At 53.8% G+C, this 22,290-nt stretch overlaps 11 protein-coding genes across 11 annotated transcripts; 8 read left to right on the forward strand and 3 right to left on the reverse strand.

Annotated features, from left to right (window-relative positions):
• Nucleotides 1-436: 436 nt before the first annotated feature.
• Nucleotides 437-976, reverse strand: AB675_10966 (uncharacterized protein; the record flags this gene model as incomplete). Its single annotated transcript, XM_018139772.1, has 1 exon — nt 437-976. The coding sequence occupies one exon, from the start codon at nt 974-976 to the stop codon at nt 437-439; it is 540 nt and encodes a 179-aa protein (XP_017995489.1).
• A 432-nt stretch (nt 977-1,408) lies between these two features.
• AB675_10967 (Ethionine resistance-conferring protein 1) lies at nt 1,409-2,572 on the forward strand (the record flags this gene model as incomplete). The annotated part of the gene is made up of 1 exon (XM_018139773.1): nt 1,409-2,572. One exon carries the CDS (start codon nt 1,409-1,411, stop codon nt 2,570-2,572), a length of 1,164 nt encoding a protein of 387 aa, XP_017995474.1.
• Nucleotides 2,573-2,637: 65 nt separating this feature from the next.
• AB675_10968 (putative transporter) lies at nt 2,638-3,345 on the forward strand (the record flags this gene model as incomplete). Its single annotated transcript, XM_018139774.1, has 1 exon — nt 2,638-3,345. One exon carries the CDS (start codon nt 2,638-2,640, stop codon nt 3,343-3,345), a length of 708 nt encoding a protein of 235 aa, XP_017995461.1.
• Nucleotides 3,346-5,051: 1,706 nt separating this feature from the next.
• AB675_10969 (putative transporter) lies at nt 5,052-6,947 on the forward strand (the record flags this gene model as incomplete). Its single annotated transcript, XM_018139775.1, has 1 exon — nt 5,052-6,947. One exon carries the CDS (start codon nt 5,052-5,054, stop codon nt 6,945-6,947), a length of 1,896 nt encoding a protein of 631 aa, XP_017995490.1.
• An 807-nt stretch (nt 6,948-7,754) lies between these two features.
• On the reverse strand, nt 7,755-9,485 carry AB675_10970 (Mitochondrial-processing peptidase subunit alpha; the record flags this gene model as incomplete). Its single annotated transcript, XM_018139777.1, has 2 exons — nt 7,755-9,332; nt 9,378-9,485. 2 exons carry the CDS (start codon nt 9,483-9,485, stop codon nt 7,755-7,757), a joined length of 1,686 nt encoding a protein of 561 aa, XP_017995436.1.
• A 911-nt stretch (nt 9,486-10,396) lies between these two features.
• On the forward strand, nt 10,397-12,184 carry AB675_10971 (E3 ubiquitin-protein ligase DMA2; the record flags this gene model as incomplete). Its single annotated transcript, XM_018139778.1, has 3 exons — nt 10,397-11,415; nt 11,467-11,563; nt 11,609-12,184. The coding sequence occupies 3 exons, from the start codon at nt 10,397-10,399 to the stop codon at nt 12,182-12,184; spliced, it is 1,692 nt and encodes a 563-aa protein (XP_017995465.1).
• A 698-nt stretch (nt 12,185-12,882) lies between these two features.
• AB675_10972 (uncharacterized protein) lies at nt 12,883-13,353 on the forward strand (the record flags this gene model as incomplete). Its single annotated transcript, XM_018139779.1, has 1 exon — nt 12,883-13,353. One exon carries the CDS (start codon nt 12,883-12,885, stop codon nt 13,351-13,353), a length of 471 nt encoding a protein of 156 aa, XP_017995466.1.
• Nucleotides 13,354-13,906: 553 nt separating this feature from the next.
• Nucleotides 13,907-14,643, forward strand: AB675_10973 (uncharacterized protein; the record flags this gene model as incomplete). Its single annotated transcript, XM_018139780.1, has 3 exons — nt 13,907-14,002; nt 14,079-14,187; nt 14,246-14,643. The coding sequence occupies 3 exons, from the start codon at nt 13,907-13,909 to the stop codon at nt 14,641-14,643; spliced, it is 603 nt and encodes a 200-aa protein (XP_017995516.1).
• Nucleotides 14,644-15,523: 880 nt separating this feature from the next.
• AB675_10974 (uncharacterized protein) lies at nt 15,524-16,555 on the forward strand (the record flags this gene model as incomplete). Its single annotated transcript, XM_018139781.1, has 3 exons — nt 15,524-15,640; nt 15,692-15,803; nt 15,861-16,555. The coding sequence occupies 3 exons, from the start codon at nt 15,524-15,526 to the stop codon at nt 16,553-16,555; spliced, it is 924 nt and encodes a 307-aa protein (XP_017995491.1).
• Nucleotides 16,556-17,509: 954 nt separating this feature from the next.
• On the forward strand, nt 17,510-19,196 carry AB675_10975 (uncharacterized protein; the record flags this gene model as incomplete). The annotated part of the gene is made up of 3 exons (XM_018139782.1): nt 17,510-17,608; nt 17,662-17,776; nt 17,836-19,196. The coding sequence occupies 3 exons, from the start codon at nt 17,510-17,512 to the stop codon at nt 19,194-19,196; spliced, it is 1,575 nt and encodes a 524-aa protein (XP_017995464.1).
• Nucleotides 19,197-19,797: 601 nt separating this feature from the next.
• Nucleotides 19,798-21,699, reverse strand: AB675_10976 (Siderophore iron transporter mirB; the record flags this gene model as incomplete). Its single annotated transcript, XM_018139783.1, has 4 exons — nt 19,798-20,457; nt 20,513-20,795; nt 20,839-21,456; nt 21,503-21,699. The coding sequence occupies 4 exons, from the start codon at nt 21,697-21,699 to the stop codon at nt 19,798-19,800; spliced, it is 1,758 nt and encodes a 585-aa protein (XP_017995519.1).
• Between the last annotated feature and the right edge of the window lie 591 nt (nt 21,700-22,290).

Raw genomic sequence — 22,290 nt, forward strand, 5'->3', positions numbered from 1 at the left:
GTGCGGCTGTAGCACCAGGCTTGCAGCATTTTGTGAATCAGGCCGAAGTCGTGCACAAACTGTCGTTAGCTATCGGATAGGCTGTACTTTAGGCCGGAACTTCCGAGAGTCCGGGGTATATAACAGGGGCCACTCCGGGTGGGAACACCCCCAACTTGGTCGCCCTATTTCGGCCAGTGGCTCGTGGGGAGTTGCGGCTGAGGTTTGGGGTGATTGGCGAGTCAATGGTGACCCAAGATAGTGAATGTGGCATAGCGGACGTTGCACCACAGGACTTCGCTAGCCTGTTCGTAACGATTCTTTCGGTGCGTCAGGACTGGCATCCTTTGCGCACATTGAAGGAGGTACCATCCAGCGTAATGGACGCCAACGATCTTCTGCAACTAGCTGAGCTGAGTGCCGTTACGCACCAGTTGTGCGTAGTCCACAGAGAACATCAACGACCGTGGAGCCTCTGCGCCTGTACCTCAGCACCAAGGAACAGACCACAAGCTGCAATGATAGCAGAGGCTATGACGCCGAACACAAATTGCGTCTTGACACCACTCTGCACGAGGGCCCGCCGATGCGCGTACTTCGTGACTGTTTGCATATATATGCCACAGCCAGTAGCAAGGCAAGCAAGTGACAGCACAAAGAATATGATACCCAGAGGATGTGAGAGCCGCCTCTCGAGGTCGCTGGGCTGACTTTTCAGGTGAAAATTGATGAGAATGGCGACGCTTACTACCGCGAGATATACGGACAGCCGTAGCCAGGACAGAAATGTTCGCTCATTGGCGCAGTGATCGCGTGCATCAGAGGATAGGTTTGGGAAGAGCAGAGGCGCAAAGAGAGGGCGGCTGGTGAAGAGCTTGAAAGGGTTGTCGGGAAAGCTTTCGTCGACATTGATGGTTTTGGTGTAAGGATTGAAGAGGATGTGCCACTCATCTTCTACGGAAGCGCCCGCAGATTCTGCCACCAGAGTTGTCGCCATGAAATCTGGATTACACGGTTGGCGTAATGGCTCGACCTAACGCTCCCAGACCGTGATCGTCTCACTGCAGCATACCTAAGTAGTGGTGATAATAATAGCTGATGGCCAACAGGCGAAGATACGCACCTAGGTACCCTTCTCACCTTATGTTCCGGCGGAGAATGGCGTATGCTAGCCAAATCTGCTAAGATTCCTTGGCAGCAGCAGCTGGGCCTACCTAAGCTAATATGGGGGGCAGGAGCCGAGCCTGAATTCACCCAGAGGGGTGTATCAAGGAACCTGAACTCTGATAAAGCTACCGTTCCTTCGGCACAATGGTCTCGACCTCGTTCTATAATGCCAGACCGCACCCTCAGTATATATACATGTAACCAGACATCAACAACCGCCCTCAAAAGATTGTCAACAACTAATATAAGATAATCGAGCACCATGCCTACCCCACCACAGCCAATCCTGGGCCTAGAGCGCGTCGGCACCAGCATGTCGCGTTCATTCGGCCAATCTGCACCAATAGCTCAAGCTTCCCTCGCTCGTGACATAGAAGAGTACTCCGATTCAGAAGCTGCTGAGAGTGACTCGGACTCAGAGGATGATTACGAGAATGGGCCGCTCTCGTCCACCTCGGCACCAGGTGCAACACATTCATTCGTGGGGTCTTACAGACGACCAAGCTTCTCGGCTGCTGGCAGCAGAGCAGCGTTGCTACCACGCGCTTCATGGAGAGAAGACAGGCTTTCGAGGCAAGAGCGGCAACGCGCACTAGAAGAGGAGCGCAGCTTGCTGCGCGATAATGACATTATCCCAGCGAAGCACCCGCGGACAGGCGAAGACCGCAGACGAAGCATATTTGGCATTCCTGGCGGCAACAAGCAAGTACCTCCAGACGAAGCTGCTGGTGATCCAGCGACCGAGACTGCCGCGCTTCTCCCCGATCCGAACCTTGAGTATGGCGGTCTAGGTGATCCAGAAAACATAAGCAAGCGTTGGGAGGAGGCAGTGACGAGTGGCAAGATTCAGACTACCTGGCAGCGAGAGGCGAAGGTCATCAGCAGATATGCGCTCCCTCTCATGATCACATTTGTGCTACAATACTCTCTGACAGTCGCTTCTGTCTTCACTGTTGGACACATTGGTGTTGCCGAGCTTGGTGCGGTGTCACTGGCATCAATGACAGCAAATATCACGGGATATGCCATCTATCAAGGTCTGGCGACATCTCTGGATACGCTGTGTGCTCAGGCGTATGGCTCGGGCCGGAAGAAGCTCGTTGGACTGCAAATGCAAAGGATGGTATGGTTTCTGTGGGCCATCACGATTCCTATCGCTGTTATATGGTTATTAGCCGACGAGATTTTGTCGGCCCTGGTTCCGGAGAAGGAAGTTGCTCATCTTGCAGGTCTTTACCTCAGAGTTGTCCTCGCTGGAGCACCTGGATATGCTGCGTTCGAGGCTGGCAAACGCTTTTGCCAAGCCCAGGGCCTGTTTTCAGCATCTCTCTGGGTGTTGATATTCTGCGCTCCCTTCAACGCTTTCTTGAACTGGCTCTTCGTCTGGCATCTGGCTGGGGATTTGTTGGTGCTCCTATCGCCGTAGCGATCACCGACAACCTACTACCTCTCGGACTGTTCCTCTATGTCCGGTTCGGGAGCAAGAGCGGCATGTCTTGCTGGAACGGATTTACCAAGAAAGCCTTTCGTAACTGGGGCCCTATGATCAAATTGGCCATTCCGGGCTTGGTTATGATCGAGGCAGAGTGCTTAGCATTCGAAATACTGACGTTCGCTGCCAGCTACTTCGGCACAGAGATCTTGGCGGCACAATCGGTGCTGGCGACCGTCAGCTCTCTGACCTTCCAGATTCCATTCCCTCTTTCAATTGCCGGTTCTACACGAGTCGCCAACCTTATTGGTGCCACTTTGGCAGACGCTGCGAAGGTGAGCATGAGAGTTACCGTATTCGCAGCAACATTGGTAGGCGTTTTCAATGTCACTCTGCTCTCTGCGCTCAAAGACTACATTCCACGACTGTTCACAAGCGACCCAGAAGTCATCAGAATCGTTGCGGAGATTCTGCCTCTTTGCGCTGCCTTCCAGCTATTCGATGCTTTGGCCGCTTGCTGCAATGGCATGCTTCGAGGACTTGGCAGACAAGAATTCGGGGGATATGTACAACTTGGCTGCTACTACGTCTTTGCCTTACCGATCTCTTTTGGCACAGCGTTTGGAGCTGGTTGGGGCTTGTGGGGTCTGTGGACCGGCGTTGCCATGGCTCTTGGACTGGTTGCAGCCATTGAGTTTGTGTATCTCGGTAGGATAGACTGGGAGAAGAGTGTGGAAGAAGCTAGAGACCGCAATATGGCTGAGTGACCCTAGAAAGAATATCTGACAGCTACTAGCCTGCATACAGCAATCTTTTGACTAGCAGACGTGTTACAGAAGCTCCATTACTGCTAGGGCGGTCACAAGAATTTTCCGTAGGATCGCACCTGGTCGCCAAGAACTTTCGATCCGAACCTTCTGTGAACCTCGATCGTACCTAGTACTGTAGTTGCTTCCTCATAGCATCTTTTGGCATCTCGGAAGGCGTTGTTCGTTCCTGCTCACATTTGGTCTTGACGTATAGACCAGACCTGAGAATGAGACAAGTTGCAATAGCTACGCCATCGCCGTCACAGCCAGTTTGCTCAGTCCCGAGGCATCTGACTAGCACACCTCAACTCACGGGTGGCTGACGGCAACCTGCATGGGATCTTCGATCATGATCTGATTTACGCTTTCTCACCAAGTTCCCAATGTGATATGGCGATGGAAATTCCTGTCTGGACTGTGTTTCGAATAGACAGCTCGCCACCCTCCTGACGCTTTCGCTGGTGTTCGATGACCCGCATCACGGCTCGCCTAAAATGACGGCCGGGCTTGCTTCATGCAAGGCAACGTCGTGCATACGTCAAACATGTCAACTGTTGGATTGCCTGGCATGCGCAACAGTCGCTATGCTGCATCGTTTACTGCGAAGATGAGGATGTTCGTTTGTCAAAGTCGGCAGAATGTTGCGAGCTGGACGACTGGCGACTTTGCTCGCACACCGGATGGAAGCGTTCTGCCCGTGCTGTGCCTGCTGATCCCACCCGCGGGCCGACACTGAGTCGCAATTGAAGAGCAAGATAGATCCCTCCCCAGCGGCACAGATGTTGTCGATTTACACTGACGGAAGTGTTGGAAGGAAACACGAGAGCTCTACGTAGAGCGACTCTCACGTGCGGTTCAACTAGTTCTGACCGCCAGTAGAACTTCTCCACTCGCACGAAACCTTGGCTTCTACGGGAGTGTACCTCACACAGGAGGCGAACATAACCTAGTCTGACAGCAAACGACAGTACAGATCCGCTGGTCCCGCCTCGCGATGCTTGGTCGGTGCCTGACTCGCTGCTAAGCCGTGGCAGAGCAGGGACAAACCGCTCAGCAAGCGCCATAACAGCAACGGACCCAGTTCGTTTCAAGAGTTGCTCACAGACGGTTGGCTTGGTCACATTACTCCCTCCACCGACCCAAGACGAGTTGTCTGAACTTTCGCCTCCAATCGTTGTGTCACATTGATAACCCACAAAACCAGACTGATCATCAGATTAACCGACGATAGCTTCACCATTGACATACTCGGATACTGGTCAAGCGACTGCAGAAAACCAGCACCACGGGACTGGCAACCAAGATTCATTGTGGACACGGCAAAGCACATGCACAAACACCGATGCGAGCAACTACATACTTCCCTCCTCCCCTTCACTCTGATCTCCCATCTCGCGGGCAGACTTCAGTGCTAGCATCGACTGCAGCTTCAATAATACGCATATCGAGTGACTGCTTGCCCACAGAACTTGTCACTATAGTCTGCAGATCTGGAATCAAGACGCTTTGTTGTCAACGGCTTCTGTTGTGCCGTCGCTCTCACTAATCGGAACAACCCGCAGCTATCAAATTACGTCGAAACAGCCACCGCCACATCGAAGCCCAGATCGTGAGCAACACTCGCTGTCGAGCAGGCTGATAGCGTAGCATCAGCACAGCTCATTATGGCAACAAACGAGACCACTAACGCCACCCAAACCGACTTCATGTTTGCCCCTTCTCACCATCAGAGTCTTCGCCACCAAGCTACACAGACACCACTGTCGGCGTCACGTACTGCCAGTATCACCACTGACGACTCGTCCATTCAAGAACATCAGCCTCAAACTCGCCAGTACAACAATGACGAGATCACATCTCCATCCCTTCTACCGACTCCAAATCTATCACCCTCCAGGTCGAAGGCCTCAAGCAAAGCGTCGGCACCTACTGCAACCGACGACACAGGCAAGTATAAGCCTAGCTTGGAGCATCTCCTCATCATGGCGACCGTGTCTCTGGCCTCGCTCACTGTTGCACTAGACAGCACCATACTCATCTCATCTCTTCCTGTCCTTGCTGCATCGCTCAATCTCTCCACGACCACCGCTTTCTGGGCCGGAAGTGCTTATCTACTGCCATATGCTGTGGTTCAGCCATTCCTAGCAGCCCTCTCTGACATCTTTGGTCGCCGCTGCTGCTTGCTCTTCTCGCTTCTGGCCTTCCTCGTCGGTAGCATCCCGTGCGCCATGGCTCATGGAGCCACGGCTCTCCTGTCGGGAAGAGTCGTACAAGGGATCGGTGGCGGCGGAGTAGTTGCACTCAGCCAATGCATCTTCACCGACATTGTGCCTCTGCGCGAGCGACCTAAATGGTTCGGCAAGACCGTCCTCCTGGCATGGGCGATCGGCACCCTCACTGGCCCGGTGGTCGGCGGCTTGCTTTCCGATTCGCATGGCGTAGGCGCATCCCATGGTTATGGCGAAGGCTGGCGCTTCATGTTCTGGATCAATCTCCCCATCAGCTTCCTCGCCCTTATCGCCACATGGGTCTTCGTAAAACTTCAGCCCGTGGACTCACCCATGACGATGCGCATGAAGCTCGCTACGGTGGACTACGTTGGCGGCCTGCTCTTCATTCCAGGCCTGACCTCTCTCCTAGTCGCGCTATCCTGGGGCGGCAACCAGTACTCCTGGTCGTCGTGGCACACTATTGTCCCGCTCGTCGTCGGCGGCGCAGCTCTCGCCACATTCGCCATTTGGGAACGCTGGGGAACATTCTGCCCATTCATGCAGCGCAACGTCTTTCCTAATATCTCAGCCGTCCTCCTCTTCACCTGCTCTTTCCTCTACGGGACGACGCTCTTCATGGCGCTGTACTACGTTTGCTTCTACTTCTCCGGTATCCGCCTACAGAGCCCCACTGTCGCAGGTGTGGACATGATGGCCGCACTGGCGTTCAGTCTGCCTACCTCCATCGTAGTGGGCGTGCTGATGACGAAGCTCGGCACGTTCCGCTGGGCGGTGTGGTGTGGAGGCGTGGTTGAGACCGTGGGATATGGGCTGTTGTTGGTGCTGGACGAGGAGACTTGCACGGGCACTTGGATTGGGATTTTGGCGATCGTGGGGATTGGGACCGGGATGAGCTTGACCAGTCTGAACTTTGGGGTGCAGACTACGACGACAAGTGATCGTGGGAGTGGGTCGGCAGCGGCGATGTATACATTCTTGAGGAGTACGGGGATGTGTGTTGGTGTGAGCATTGGATCTTCGGTCTTCCAGAACGTTGCTGCTGGAAAGTTGAGCGCCGTGGGGTTGAGTGAGAGGTATGCTACGGACGCGGAGGCGGTGGTGTACAACGAGATGAGGAATTTCGGTCCGGGAGATCTGTTGAGGGAAGAGGTACTGAGGGCGTGGTTGGACGGGCTGAGGATTGTGTGGATTGTCATGTGTGCTGTCAAGGGAGTGAGTCTGCTGCTCAGTTTGGGTGTGAAGGCTAAGAATATGGATCGGGAGCTGGATGGGACGTTCAAGGTTCGGGGTGAGGCGTTGCGGGAAAAAAATGGCGATGATGCTGTCTAAGGATGCCAAAAGGCTCAGCTGCCTTGACGATGGTGGAAAGATGGGAGATCAGGCGATATGTTCAGGGCCAACTGCCGCCTAAAACTTTTCGGGAAGTACTGTCAATCTTTGTCAGATAACGCTCGTTCGCTGCTCGATTGGAAATACGAAGGTATTCAGAGACACGCCGCATATCATGTCCAATCGTTCATGCCTCCTCTGCCCTGACACTGGCCAACTGTCACGTCCTGACTGGTCTCAAATTCCAGCCAGACAATTTGCATGACCAAGCACTTCTGGAAGATGGCTTCTAGCATATATATCCACTGGAGGCTATTGCCGTTCCCTTAAAATACGTATCAGCTCCGATCTACGTTCCCTGCACCATCTGTGGCGATGTAAGATCTGGCAGAGGGCCGAGAAGGAAAGGTCGGTAGAGGAGAACTGAGTGCTAAAGATTACCAGCAGGGCGAGAGAATGGCAACGGTATTGCGTCAGGATGCGACTAGTCATCCGGTCTCATGCGAAGCTTTCTTGTCAACCGGCGTCCAGAGGAACCCTGTCTGCAGTCAACCGGTCTGGGTTTCTTCAGCCTGCTCAGCCGGCGAGGTTCAGTTTTCAGCAACTTTCACGCTGGCACGTATCGCCGTCCTTGCTGCTCAACTCGACATACCCGTCAGAATATACTCAGCTCACGACATGAGTCGACTGCTGATGCAACAAGTTAAGTCAAAGCTCCCTTGAGGTGAGTATTGTACACACATGATTATAGGCCACTATTCATCAAATTGCCCTACATTGACGGCTATTCCAAAGACCTCATCAGACCTATAGCCTCCCCAACTTCCACTTCGCTATCCGGCTCTGCACATCCTCCCAACGGATCTGCTTGGTATACTTTCCCGCCGGATCCTCGCCCTCTTGCACAACAACCGTCGGTGCACCGGTCCCCTTCCCAGCGTTGTATACCTGCCCTCCAAAGACCTGCCGCGCTACGCGCCGTAGGTCATGCACGGTCAGAGCATCGATTTTGGCGCACATCTCCTGCACACCGACCTTCCTCCCATGGACCTGGACTTGCCTGCCCAAATCTTCGAGCTCGACTAGACGTGACTCAAGGTTCATGAGCAGCGAGAAGCGAAGCTGGTTCTTCGCACGTTGCACTTCGCCGGCTTGCATGGCGTGGAAGCCGGTGTCCAGAGTCAGGCTCTGCAGCTCGCGACACATGACATCAACCATGTGGCCAACACGACCGGGCTCGCAGGCGGCAGCGATGCCGAAGAGGCCGGAGTCGGTGTAGCTGTGGTTGAAGGCGACGCATGACTCGACCCAGCCGTGTTGGTTCAAGACGTTGGTGTACAGTCGCGAGTACATTCCTTTGCCTGGCCCGCCGGCGGAAAAGGAGCCACCGCCGCCAAGGAGGGTTTGCAAGGTGGCTAGGGCGTAGATGTCTGGTGAAGAGATGGGTAGAGCTTCGAAAGAGAGATGAATGTAGGAGAGCGGGATGGAGAGGTTGTTGGTTGGTACTGGAAGTTTGGGTAGGGCAAGATAGCCGCCGGTGTAGTGTGCAGGTTGGGTCAGAGAAGTAAGTGAGGGTGGCGGCTCGAGCATTGACGGATCGAGAGGTGAGACCGTCGCGGAGGAAGTAGCCGAAGTGGAGAAATTGCTGAGGCCGATCTTGGAGAGGAAAGAGGACGACTTTGATGGTGAAGGTGGTGGCGTAGGCGGTGGTGTGTATGGGCTTTGGGTAGAGATTGTAGGTTCTGAACTCTTCTGCATGTCGCCAAAGTATTGCTCAACTAGTTTGACGGCTTCGGCGTGTTCAGTACCAGCAAAGGCTACGACCATTCGCTCGGGCTTGTAGAACTGATTGCGGTACTTTTGTATAACATCTCTGTTAATGGCAGGCAGGCGCTCCTTAGGACACAACAGCGGATTGCCAAGTGTATTCTCTCGATATGCGGTCATGTGTAGCAGTTCGGGTATGATCAGGTCTGGCTTTGACCATATCTCGTTGATCTCGTACGCCGCTGTCTCGAGCTGCTGCTGCACCTCGTCTTCTGTGATTTGTGGCTCTCGAATCGTCTCGGCGAGGAGAGCGGTCGTAGTGGGAACAGCCGAGTTGAACGTCGCGGACTGATACATGAGAGCTTCCCTCGATGACGCACATTGTATGTTGCCGCCCAACGTTTCTAACGCTTCGAGCATTTCATCGGCTGTTTTCTGCTTCGTCGACTTGAATGCCAATCGATCGACGATATGGCTCACGCCGCGTAGGCTTTCATCTTCAAACCTCGAGCCAGCCTCGACGTAGACGCCGACGCCGGAGAAGGCGCCTGGTAACGATTCTGTCGCAACTCTGATGCCATTTGGAAGAGTGGTGATCTGGTCAAGCTCTACCGGATCCTGGTCCTGATCAATGGGTGTTTCGACCTAGGACGGAGTACATACCTTTTCGGGAGCGTTGACTGTGGCATATGTCCTCGCTGGCGATGGTGCTAATGAGAGACGAGAGGAGAGGCGAGCATTCCTCAGCGCTCGCACTGCTGCCGTGCGCATGCTCAGCGTTCCGCTTCCAGTCTGGTTGATCAAGGTACCGTCCGCTGATCGTTATCTCCCCGCAAAGTCAACGGAATTGCAGAATTCAGGTACTGAAGTATCCGGCGGATGCCCGTTTCGAGATGATCAATCTAGTAGATGAGGTTGTGTAGCGTTGCAACATTTGGTACGCCAGACTCGAGAGTTTTGCGGCGAGTGAGCGAACGCCACGGGAAAAGGTTCCATGCTCTGCAGGAGATAGGAGGAATTAGCTCATTCATCGGGCTTGTCAAGCTCCAGGAACTGCTGCAGGGTCCTGCTGTAGGCGGTTCTAGGCATGGATTGGCCCTATTCTTGCCCGCAATGGGCCATAATGGGTTCCGGCTAACATCCTTCGTGCAGCGTCAAGTAGCACGTTGTCGGTATCAGCCGCTTCTAGATTCCATCGTATATGCTTCAAGGACCCTGGTGGTGGTCTCACTATACCACTTCGGTGGGCAAAGAAGAGAATGGTACGTAGCGTAGCCGATGCCGAACTGATTGTAGCAATCAGTAAAAGCAATGAATACCGAGCGAAGTCATGCACTGTGATGATGGCTGACTGACCCTCCGTCTTACTTCTCCCTTCACTGTCCAAAAGTTGTGTCACCCCATGTTTCCAATCTGCGAGTATTCGTTGCACAAGACTGCCTTGCTACGATCAGCTTGACTGCTGCGGTGTTCTACACCCCAGTTTCACTACTGGCGATACCCATCGTCTGCTCGCAAGCGAAAAGCAAGGACCGATCGTTTGCTCGAGGTCACGCTACTGCTGAGTACGAGTAGCCGGTCACTTGAGACGGTCGTCGCAGCCCCTCATCCGCCGATCCCATTGGAAACTACTTCCCACCCACAGTCGCACCTGACGTCTGCTTCCCGTTCTTGCTCGACTCATGCTCTCCCCAGCTGTGTCGGCGCCAGTTGCGGAAGGCGTGAACCTGCATTCATCAAGTTCCCGCCGGCGGGCATTGAGTTATCTGCGTCACTTATCGCATTCCTCCCAGATTCGGCCTGGTTCTGGCTCCGGCAGCCCAACTGGCGCCGATTCGCCGCGACAAGCCACTTCACCTCGCTCCTACTTCCATCGTTCCACCAGTTATCCCGAGCCCAGCCGTGTTCATCACTCACGTCAAAGGAGTAATACACGTCCAAACGACCGCGAAGCCGTCGATCACCTGGTTAATGAGGCTACCAGCCGCTTGAACAATCCTATAGCCGATCTGCGTTCCGTATCTCCTGCAGCCGGCGAGACAACTAATACCGACAACGAAGCCGCTCCGGAAGAGCAGTCACATTCTGATGATATGGCGAGAAATCGTAGGAATAGTTCAGATGGCGTTGCTGCGTCCCTGACAACCCCAAATACTCGGCCTCGATCCCAGCGAGCAACTACGAGTACGACCACTGGCTCAGCTGCCGACCCCTCTGCAGACACTCCGGCAACGAAAGCGACGACTTTACCTGCCATACGTTTCTTTCCGCACCTGGAAGCCCGAGGAAATGGTAGACCGCCCCTCAGCTTCACACCAATCTCGAGGACTTTGCCAAACGGTAATGCCACAATTCGAGTCGGCAGATACTCTGAAAGAGAAGGAGTTCCGAACCCAAACCCCACGGGTCCGTCTGATGCACCTGTCGGATTCAAATCAAAAGTGGTCTCGCGGAAACACTGCGAGTTCAATTGCACTGATGGACAATGGCATATCAAGGATGTTGCCAGCTCCTCTGGCACCTTCCTAAACCACGTCAGGCTGAGTCCTCCGAATACCGAGTCGAAGCTGTTCCCAGTCAAGGACGGTGATATCGTTCAGCTCGGAATAGATTTCCGTGGCGGCGAGGAGCAGATCTTCAGATGCGTCAAGATCCGCATCGAGTGCAATCGATCTTGGCAGAAGAAGCCGAACAACTTCAAGTGAGAACTAATCTTTGGTATTTCACGATCAGAGAACTAACATCCCTGCAGCAAGCAACGACATGCTCAGCTACAGATGATTGCCAAAGACCAGCCGGCTGCAGACGCTAAGAGTGACGAATGCTCAATATGCCTTGGGAAGATAGCTGTATGTATATCTTATCAGTCGAATGCTTGTCTAACGCTGGAACAGCCTTGCCAATCACTCTTCTACGCACCTTGCGCGCATACTTGGCACTACAAGTGCATTCGACCGATGATCGAAAGTAGAGCAAGTACTTATCCACAGTTTCAATGTCCAAATTGCCGAGCTTACTGGGACCTGAATGCCGACGTTGACGTGGAGATGGAGGTCGACGACGAGGACGCGGACGCGGACTCGGCGAGCGGCGATGTGACCATGGACCTACCTGCAGCTATCACAGTCACCCCAGCCACTGGAGCAGAGCCGCAAAACGCAGAAGCTGGCTCAACTCCTTCTCTGCTGTCTCGTCGACAAGCCACGAACCCGGGTTCACCCGAGATCGACTCCGTCAATAGGGGCTCAATAGATGTGCCTCCCCGGAACTCCTCAAATGGCGCAAGCCTCGACGGTGCACGAACCCAGACGCCTGATGGTGAACGGCTGATGGACGGAGATGGTCCCTTGACGCCTAGGAATGACATCGGGCCGTTCGTACTCGATGGAAGTGCAGGTCGAGCGTCAGGTCGTCGGATGTTGGTTCCTGCATTGCCGGAAGTCCTTGATCGGGCAAGCGCTACTACTTGATGATATTCAGGATTGAACGATCTCAGCATTTTACGGGTTTCATATTTTAGTGAGCATTTACAAGCATCTTATAGGACGACAACAGCGCGAGCGAATTGCAATTGGCGAGTCTACCGCGCCGCGTGAGTACAGCTTAGCAGCAAAAAGTATAGCACTTGGAAAGGCTTGGTCGAGATGGCCTCTTCAATAGTATGAATGAACCAGTGACTAAGGAACTCCGTCTAAAAGACCCGGTGGCGAGAAGCTGCTTCGCCAGATCGATCTTCGCCTCTTTCCTGTTCTCGCTCTCCTTTACAGTCCAAGATCATGTCCGATTCCGGCAGGGACGCTCCTGCCAAGGCCCGGCTTTCCGGCCTCGAGAAGGACCTCAGCATGCACGGTATTCGATTCATCGAGTCATATACCGATCACCTGGCCCACTGGGGTGATCGTGACTGCCCAGGCGTGGCAGCGACCCTTCCGGCTCCCGGCAAGCTCCAGAATATGGATGTTCCATTGTCTGTGCACTGTGCTTCTTTGTTCTTGGGATTGTCTCTCAGTACTTGGGTGTTGTTTTGGCCTCAGTAGGGTATATATCTGCCTTTGTGAGCATCGATAGCCTTTGTCTGTTCTTCTCATTGTGTAGTCTCACAGAAGATGTAGGTCAAAGCGGTGCTCTGCGCCACCACGACTGTCCTCCTCATATCTACTATATCACCATGTCGTATCCAACGCAACAACCTTCACCACCGCAAACTCCAACCATGCCCAGTCAGCAGCCCATTGGCCACCCATCATCTCGGCCTACCCTCCCCAACCCTTTCTCCGACCCTCGCCAGCACTTCTTCGGAACTCTCAATGGTCAGGTCACCACCGCCATAATTCCCTTCTCCACGCTGGACGTACAGCCCGCTAATGTCACTCTTCCCAGCATGTTCGGTCGAGGAGCCGACCATCAGCAGGTAAGTCAAGTCCCGATTGTCCGTGCACGTGACCTTCCCGTCCCGTTACTGAGTCGCAACCCGGTGCCCAAGGCTTTGCGCGCTAGGATCGCGAAGAGGGTGGGAGAGTTGAAGCAGCAGCAACAGACAGAGCAAGGTGAGGCGGTCCAGTGGAGCAGAATCGCGCGTAATGGGAGGGCGATTCAGATTGCTGAGGGACCGTTCGTGCCTCGAGATGAGCGAGACTAAGAAGCTGCTGGGTAGACGGTGAACGGTAAGTACGATGTAGTATAGTCTAATTTCATTCAGCATCATACTCGTATCAAACTGTGCTCTAACCGCTTAATTTGATCCCCTTTCCTCCCATACTCTGGCTGTTGCATAGGTATATCGCGGCCGTTTTGTAAATATCATCTTAGGTTGCAGTTGTCCTTATACTCGGCTTTCTGAGCGATGAGAAAGGACTAGACATTCTTTCCGTGGTGGCGCCAGGACTGTACACTCATGAGTAGTCTTGCGATGGATCTATGGCTGGGGAGGGCTTTGCCTTCCGTCTTGCGAATCGAGTATGGCCATTCTGCTCAGGAGGTGCAGTCCCGTTCTCTGTTGCGCTGCGTGGCTGTTCCTGTTTCGTCTCAGCAACAACGTCAACGCCTGGCATCAGGTGTCTTTTGACTAGTCAACCACTGATTCTGTGAGCCTGCCAGACTTCTTTCATACACGAAATATTTCACCTGCACCTGCAATGCACCTAAATACATGCAAAATCACATAACCGCACAGGTTAAAAGCTGGCACAGCAATGCCTGTCGTATCTCAAGTCGTGGCTGCAGGCCATCCAGAGTGGTTTGCTTACTGGGTCGAGCTGGCTCCTGGTCGCTATACCGCTGTTCGAACTGTGAGTGTATCTCAGCCTGCTTTTGCTGCTTTTGCGGCTGCAGTCTCATGTTCTCGTTCTGACAAAGATCCTGCAGATTAGATTCGACGCCCACCACGATCTCCCACTCAAGCTCCTTCGGCCCCTCTGTTCTGCTCCCTTTCCGGCGAAGATCGACTTGCCGTCTCTGCAGGGTTATCATAACGGTACAAAGCCCTTGTCTAAGACACTAAATACAATATGAAGCTAACGAAGACGCTCCAGCATGGGCGAACTCCATCCTCCTCCGAGACGCTGCCATCGCTGCTGAGCCGGGCGTCGGCGACTGGCTCGTCCGCCGCGCCTCCGACCACCTCCTCGTCGCATCCAACGGCGTGCTCTCGAAAGCCGCAACAGCGGGCAAGACAGAAGAGCCAGCAAGCAGCATGCTTGCGTTGGAGCGCGAGATCGCCGAGCTGCGACTGGAGATGATCGTGCTGGTGCTGGAGGGGTTTTGGCGCGAAGACGATGGCGGCGTGGCGTGTGCGGTGCTGGATGATATCTTGGTGGGGTGGCTGGGGGTGGAAGAGGGAATGTACTGGTGGAATTATACGGAGAGAGGGGAGTTGGAGGGGTTGCGGGATGACTTGGAGCTGGTTCGGCGGTGGAATGAGGAGAATTGAGTGGGAAGGAAGAGGGAGTTGGGACATGGAAGGGAAACGCGTGTGGGAAGATCCGGAGCGCCGCTGAGCCGGCTAAGAGACTCTTGCCAGCACAATTTGGGACTCATTGGAGCTTCACAGCAGCTTGTTATGCGAGCCAGGCGGCGTTGGTCTGTGTAGAATGTCATACTGGTCTGCGATTCAAGTCAACAACAACGAATCGGCTTCACCCTTGCTTAGTCAGATGACCGTGGTCTCGATGGCGGATTATAGGCTAACATGCAGCATGTAGTTGGTCCATGAGAGGAATGCAAAGATGGCATCTGATGATGTGTGCAGGACAATGAGAGTGTGCGACGTCGTAACTGCTTGAGCGGTGGTTTACCCCTGCCAAGACATGGACGCCTTCTTTGCCTGATTTCTCTGTACGTCACTTTTTGCTGCATCCTACTGTACCCTGGTGTTCTACAACTACATTCGAACAATTCACAGTTCAGAGAGAGACCTGGAACTGCTATGGTGCTGGCAGAGAGTCTCACTGCAATGCATGAAAGAGCATTGTGGCTTACAGATGGAAGCAAGAGAAGCCCACTTACCCGCCTGGCCTCCACGATCTAATGCTCCTGTTCCGTTGCATTCTCTGCACAAAAGACATCATATCAAGCTAGTAAACTCGCTCTAGATATTGATGGCACGTTATAGATGGTTGCTGCTCATCTCAGGTCCTCGAATGTCAAGTGCCATACCATAATGTGGGCCCAAGCCAGCTGGGTAGCCACGGCTACCCCACAACGAAGAGCTATAAGCGGTTCCCTCGACTGCGGTCTTGGTCAGTCCTCCTCGTCGAACAACTTTGACCTCTCCGACGCTATCGTACCAGGCCGTACTCTTGTTGCAAAACATGGCGCAGGTGATCTATCCTCGTCTTGTCGTGGTGCATGACGTGTCTGTGGATAGAGGCACAACTCTGAAATGTCGTGTCGAGATCAGCCCGACGCGAATTGAGGGACCGTTCACAGTAGGTTTCCATGGCTGCATCGCGCCGCAGACATCCTAACGTGGATCCTAGTTCACATTCAAAGAGTATTATGCGCTGCCCGAGTGCCTAACGACGGTTCCTGTCATGACGCCGAACCCACTGTCAGCCCACGACCGCGTTGAGATCCACCGCCTAGTCAACAGTAAGTGCAGACAGACCTTCAGAAAGCTATGTATTGAACCGTGCTGATATATCTCAGAATACTTTAGGCTTCTTGAACTCGCAAACAAATTGAGCGATCCAAAATTGCCATGGCTGCTGGGGATGGCGTGCAGAGAGCAATTCGTACGGGCTATCCTCCTAGAGGTTGGCTGCTTCGACTTCATGAGGAATTGCGACCCATTGCCGACGACCTGCCTAGAGCTCAGCTACCACATCTACCAGTCCGCATGCGAAGCAGTTGTAGCCATGCTGCCTGCATTCAAGATCCACGGATTTGTTATTCAACACCCGGAGCTCGACACCATAATCATTGAGTACTTCGGCTACACAGTACCTCAGTGTCTGATCTCGATGTTGTCCTCGCAAGGTCAAGATCTCCGGCATCACTGGCTCAAGTACTCCCCGTGGCCAGATGATGAGACGAAGGTGTTGGAGTCCCCTTACCTGCAGAATTCGCGCTGGATCCTGGTCAAGAGCCCGAATCGATTTCTTACCTGGGGTATTCGCCTGGCAGAAACGGTTGAAGAAGCGAAGGAGGTGGCGCGATACTGTGCTCGAAACCAGATCGAAACCTACATCGTGGATCTCGATGGTATGCACACTGGGTCTCACACGCCTGCGAGCGGCTTGGACGCACCTGTTCCTGCGCCAACGATGACTGATGCCCAAGGCCGAGACAGAACTCCGTCTGCGGACCGCGCACTTCCAAGCATCGAGACCGATGAACCCTAGCCAGGTTGCTACATTGCAGAAGAAGTCGAGGCCACCGCGACTCTATTTTGACTCAGTCGGTGTGCTCGAGCTCTCAGTAGATGCTGAGCCAGCCATATGAGACGGCGTAGAAACCAGGTCATGCCTATCATCACCGTTGCTGGTTTGACGCGGGTCCAAAGAGCTGGGCTGGGCTGGGCTGGCGGTCTGATGTATGGAGACATAGCAGTCGCCATCTGTCAAGAAAAATCGAGATCGAGCGACGAACTGTCGCGCCTCCAATTAAAAAGAAAGCAATCAACCAGCGAGCGGACTACTCCTAGCCTGCGACTTTGGTGAGACGAGCCTCGCAGATAGCTCGAATGTCATTGCTTGCTGATTGGCCTGATAATGCGTCTTCGATGGAAGAGACATCGTAGATACTAAGTAGCTTCGATGACATTGAACATTCACTCACACTAGAGACCAGCAAGTCTAGGTTCAGCCTTGCCAAGACGTGAATGCCTTCTTTGCCTGAATTACACACGTCATTTTGTGCTACATTCTCCAGACTCTTTGCTATTCAATACCAATATGAATGAAGAAAGAAACCCGAAGGCTGCTAATTTGCTAGCAAAGACTTTCTTTCGGTTGTGTGGAAGGGACCAGGACCAACAATGGGTCCCACCTGCCCTTCCCAAGCTCTAGGGCGGTTGAGCTCCTGGCCCTCAGCATTCCCATGAGCTATGCATCACATTGAAGCAGTGATGGACAACATGGGCTTCCACTTGCATCATGTCAAAGCCACTATACTGCATCTGTCCCTGAAGTGTCAAGTGTAAGAGCGAAATGGAGGTACAGGCCGGCTTCACAGAAACGTCTGCCCCACTGCGAAGCGCTATAAAGCTCCTCGGACTTCGCTCTCCTTCCTCTGTCGCTCGGCACGACATCAGCATCAGAAAGCAGCGGCAGGCGTCTTTGCAGACACTTTGCGTCATGGAGCAGCAGTACCCTCGCATCGAAGTGCTTGGTGATGGCCCGGACGCAACGCTGCAGATTGAGTTCAGCCCGGGAGAAGACCGAAAACAATGGAAGGTAAGCTGAGATGTATCAATGTCGCGTTCAGGAGAATCTAACGACTCCTGTAGTTGAGCAAGCTCCAACGAATCTGTCGTCTACCGCTCTGCCTGATCGACAACGCTACCAAAACGCCAAATGCCCTAACCCAGGAAGAGCGCAAGGAGGTATGGCGTCTTGTGAATTGTAGGTGTCAGATCTGGTCTCAGACAGCGCGCATGTCGGACTCCGCTAACTCAGGTCAGGGGCATTCAGGCTTAGGCATCTGTATGTACTTGCTTCGAGCCATGCGCGTTGGCAGCTGGAGAATCAGATTGTCGATGTCGTGCTGTCAAAGATCAATCTGGTCGGGTCCATTGAATACCAAAAGAGTCTGAGGTTTGAGAACTTGGAGAAGTTGATCGATGGAACGATGACCAAAGCTATGGCGATCATACTCAACGCATTCAGGGTCGAAGGATTCGTCGTGCAAAATCCCGAGCTCGACGATATCATCTCGAAGTACTTGGGATTTTCTGCTTGGGATAGTCCGTCTCTATTCACAACACAAGGACAGGGGCTTCGAGAGCTCTATTTGTCCAGATTCCGTCCTGAGGTACCCGACGACCAGAAGGTAGCGCTGTCCACCAACCTCAATCTCTCGCGCTGGATCAAGACCGAGCCTACCACGAGAGGCGATATCCCGTCCAGCATACGGCTGGCCGCCACCATGCATGAAGCGATGACAGCAGCTGAGTGCTGTGATCGATTTGGAGCTCCAGGGACCGTTGTGGACTTGGATGTTTCGTCATACGAGAGTAGACTCGCACAGTCTGGACATCAAGTGGCTTTCCATCTGTGCTTGAGGTTCAGTGATGCAGTCACCCGAAGAATGGTGGCGTACGCACAGCAAAAAGACCAACATTTAGCTCGTCACAATGTCAACCAGGCGACGCCAACCGAAGAACAGATGAGACGCGCTCAAGGCAGGCTCACTGTTCTGGAAATTGAGTCCAAGATCTACAACAAGCACAAAATGGTTAGAGCAAGCGCTCGAGCTCGACAAGTAGCTGGCACTGTCAATCGAGTCGTGCCCACCGCGGGAACTATACACGGAGTTGGTGCAGCGACAGCTCAACAGCTGGTCGGCCAGCATCACCATGTTCAACCAGTTCTTGCTCGCACTCGTCATCCACTCCCAGTGTACTATGGAGGATCTGCAATACAAGCTCAAGCAAACCGTGTGCCTCCTCCACTCGTGCAGGGTCATACTCGAGTTGAAGGCGTCTCGACCGGTCAGCACCGCAACACAGTCTTGCCTGCAGCGCGTAATTCGTCCCAAGTCATCGTGGTCGACGATGATGACGACGGTGGTACCGGCCCCGCAGCAAGCATCGACCAGTCTGGTGAGGCTGCATCGACCGGACCCGTGGGTCGAGCCAATGCCCGTGGTGGGGCGAACCAGGCCGAGGAAGCCACCGTCAATCAGCAAGAACAGGTGGAGGCTTCCGGCACGGCTGTGGCGAACGCGACCAATGAGGACTTGAACGACGAAGAGCTGCGCCAGCCAAACCGTGGTCTGAAACGTCGACACAGTCAAAGCGCATCCGAGCGTGGGGAAGATTGAGAAATCCAAGCTGTGAATGACGAGAGCGACGAGCTCGCACTCGAACAGATAGCCGAGGATATTGAGGCTGCGAGCATTCCACTTCATGCCATACTCGCGTGCGTCTGACGCGAATGACAGACTGGCGCTTGCGATCCAGGGACGAACTACATCAAGTGACTGCGACATGCATGTGCGGCAGACCATGTTCAGCAGCTAGCAATCTCCTGAGAGAGTCTGAGAATGCTTGAGTTGGCACGAACGTAAGGCTTCGTTCTCTACGGCAACGGGGAACGGAGATCGACGAGAATCGTCCTCGAGCGCGTCGAATGAGGTCAATACGAGCAACCGGTGACAGTGCCACTCTTGAAATGCACCTTCAACCCAACAAACTTCGTACATAGCCCTAATGCCATCGAGGACTCATTCGAACAGACCTTTGACGTTGAAAGAAGCTTCAATGTGTCGGACCTGTATATGGCTCGAGCTTTTCGCAAGGCGTCCACATTACCCTACCTGGCTCCCCGATGTGATTGTAGAAACGTCTCAAGACTCTCGTTGAGCACTCGACAGCAGACAGTAGGTCTCGTAGAACGTTCGTAATTGTGCAAATCCACCCCGTCTACCAAATCGTCCCCTTCGCCTGACTCCGATGCTCCTCCAGCTTCTTGACATTCAAGTTCCGCCACATCAGGATACAGACCACCAGCAACGGCACGAACCCGCAGCCCGCAATGACCATCTTCCTCTGCACATCCGCATACGCCCTGATGATCGCATCCCGGATCTCCGTGCCCACAGGATACTCCTGCTGGATGACCAAACTACTGTAAATCGTCGCCGCCAGATCCTTGCTGCCCCCAGGCAACTCTCTGACCAGCGCTCCAGGAAGCACATTTGTCCACAGGCCACCAGCAATTGTCAGGCCGACGGCTGCGCCAATAGACCCAAACATTCCCCAAAGTGCCGTCGCGACGGCGATCTCCTGGTGCGTGACAGCCGCCATGACGGCAAGTTGCCCACAGGTAGCAAAGATGCCTGTGCCGATGCCGTTGAAGAGCTGGCACATGACGAGGATGCCGACATGAGTCGACGGTTGGCGGAAGGGGATGAGCAGGGCGGTGCCGAGGACGACGAAGGGGATGCCAGCGCAGGCGGTGTACTTGACGTTGCCCGTGTAGCGGATGATGAGTCCGATGAACGGCGAGATGAAGGCTGAGGTGAGCGAGAAAGAGTTAAGGATGTAGCCGGCGTGGGTTATGGATTGGTTGTGGACGACTTGCTGTGGAGAATTAGCAGTGGCCGGGGGCCAGCAAGGGAAACTACCTAGTACGTACCAGGTAAGATGAGTAGTAGGCGTCCCAGGCAAAGATCGAAATGAACATAATGCCGTACAGCAAGCACGACCCAATGATGGTTCGATCCTTCAAGTAGTGAAATGGCAAGAACGGGATGGTGGCGCCCCACTTCTCCCAGCAATAGAATGCGATCAGACAGAGAATGCCGATGACGATCATGGCAATTATGCTGCCACTTCTCCACTTGTCGCCGGATGAAGATGCCAGACTGAAGGCAGGAGGAAGAGTGAGAAGCCGGCTGTGACGAGAAGGATGCCGAATGCTGTGTTCTTGTCAGCTTGATGTAGACAAAGTAGCAGTCTTACTCACCATCGAACTGCACAACGTAGTGCTTGAGCGACTGCAAAAGCGTTCGGCCACTGGGCATCTCCGGAAGCATGCCCATCTTGGCTGCCTTTCTCTGATTCAGGAGCATCACGATCGCCGTTGGGAAGGCAACTCCGACAAGGATGATGCAGCATGCGCCGAAGCCCCATCGAAAGGTTGACTGCGTATAGAACAATTCTGCGATCTTTGGCCCAGCAAAGGTCGAAGCTATTGTTGGCGTCCCGTTCAGTGTGAGCATGAGCATGCGGTTGCGAAGAGTGGTCATGTCGGCGATGACAACGTCAATAATGTAGATTAGTCCCAGATGACCAGTCCAGTAGAAGGTCTGCGCGGCGGCATATGTCTCGACATTCTTGCACGCCGCCTTCATCACCAAGCCCAGCACCATGATCAAGAGCATAGCGAGGAAGCCCTCGACACGACCCCAGATATCGATCAATTTAGCGATGGCCAGCTTTGAAGAGCCTCCAAGGATGGATGCGACTATACTTGTCGTTGCGAGCAGACCATGTTGGTAGAAGGCGGACGTTACATATGGCGTCAAGTTGCCCTCGACACTGACCGTGAGCATGTCGACGAAGGACACCAGGTAGAGCCTGAGAGCATTAGCAGGGAGCGGACTGGCCGTGCTTGTTGACGTACAAAGCAAACATGATCCAGAGGGTCTTCTTTGTCCAGACTGAAGTGACAGCTTCGACCTTCTTGACACCATCTTGCTTGTGGTCAGAATCAAAGTCAGACTTCAGGTCGTCGTTGAACTCTGTCACCTCTTGGGTAACATCTTTGCTTTTCTCGATGTCAACCTCAGGAGCAGGGGATGCTTGGGAAACGTCGGCCATGGTGAATGTAAGAGTTTACTGGTCTGATGGTAATTCCAGGAGCGAAGGCGAGTCGTCAGTCACTGGAGGGCATAGCTGCGCTCTTATGAGCGGTTTCACAAGCGAAGGACATCTTTCATTCCCACAGGGTGCAGTGTCCGTCGAGGCCCTGATGGTGGACATCGCTTGCAAAATTCGTGCACTGAGAGCTCTGGACGCCAAACCGAAAGAAATGTCAAGAATTTCTTTAGCGGAGCCACTGGAGGCTGCCCGTCCTGCACCTCAAGAACCAGACAAGTAAGAGCATGGGACGATCGCGGTGGGCGGCATACCAGCGAAGGCATCTGATGATCTGATCAGATAAGACAAGATACTCCACACGGGCTTCGACCAACACTAGTTCCGGTCTGGTGTACGGCCAAGAGAAATAGAAGCTGTGCCAAGTGAGCGGCCACCCTTGGCAGGGGATCAGAAAGCGGAAACGTCTGCGCGAATTTCGATGCCAGCATGCGGGCTGAGAACTTGGCTCGTAGGTACTTGGTACGCAAATGCCACCAACAAGGATTTCGAGGCACGTTGAAGAATCAACATGCGAGGGCCGCCCTATGGCAC

Source organism: Cyphellophora attinorum (assembly GCF_001299255.1).
Source record: "Cyphellophora attinorum strain CBS 131958 chromosome Unknown Contig39, whole genome shotgun sequence".
Classification (NCBI taxonomy): Eukaryota; Fungi; Ascomycota; class Eurotiomycetes; order Chaetothyriales; family Cyphellophoraceae; genus Cyphellophora; species Cyphellophora attinorum.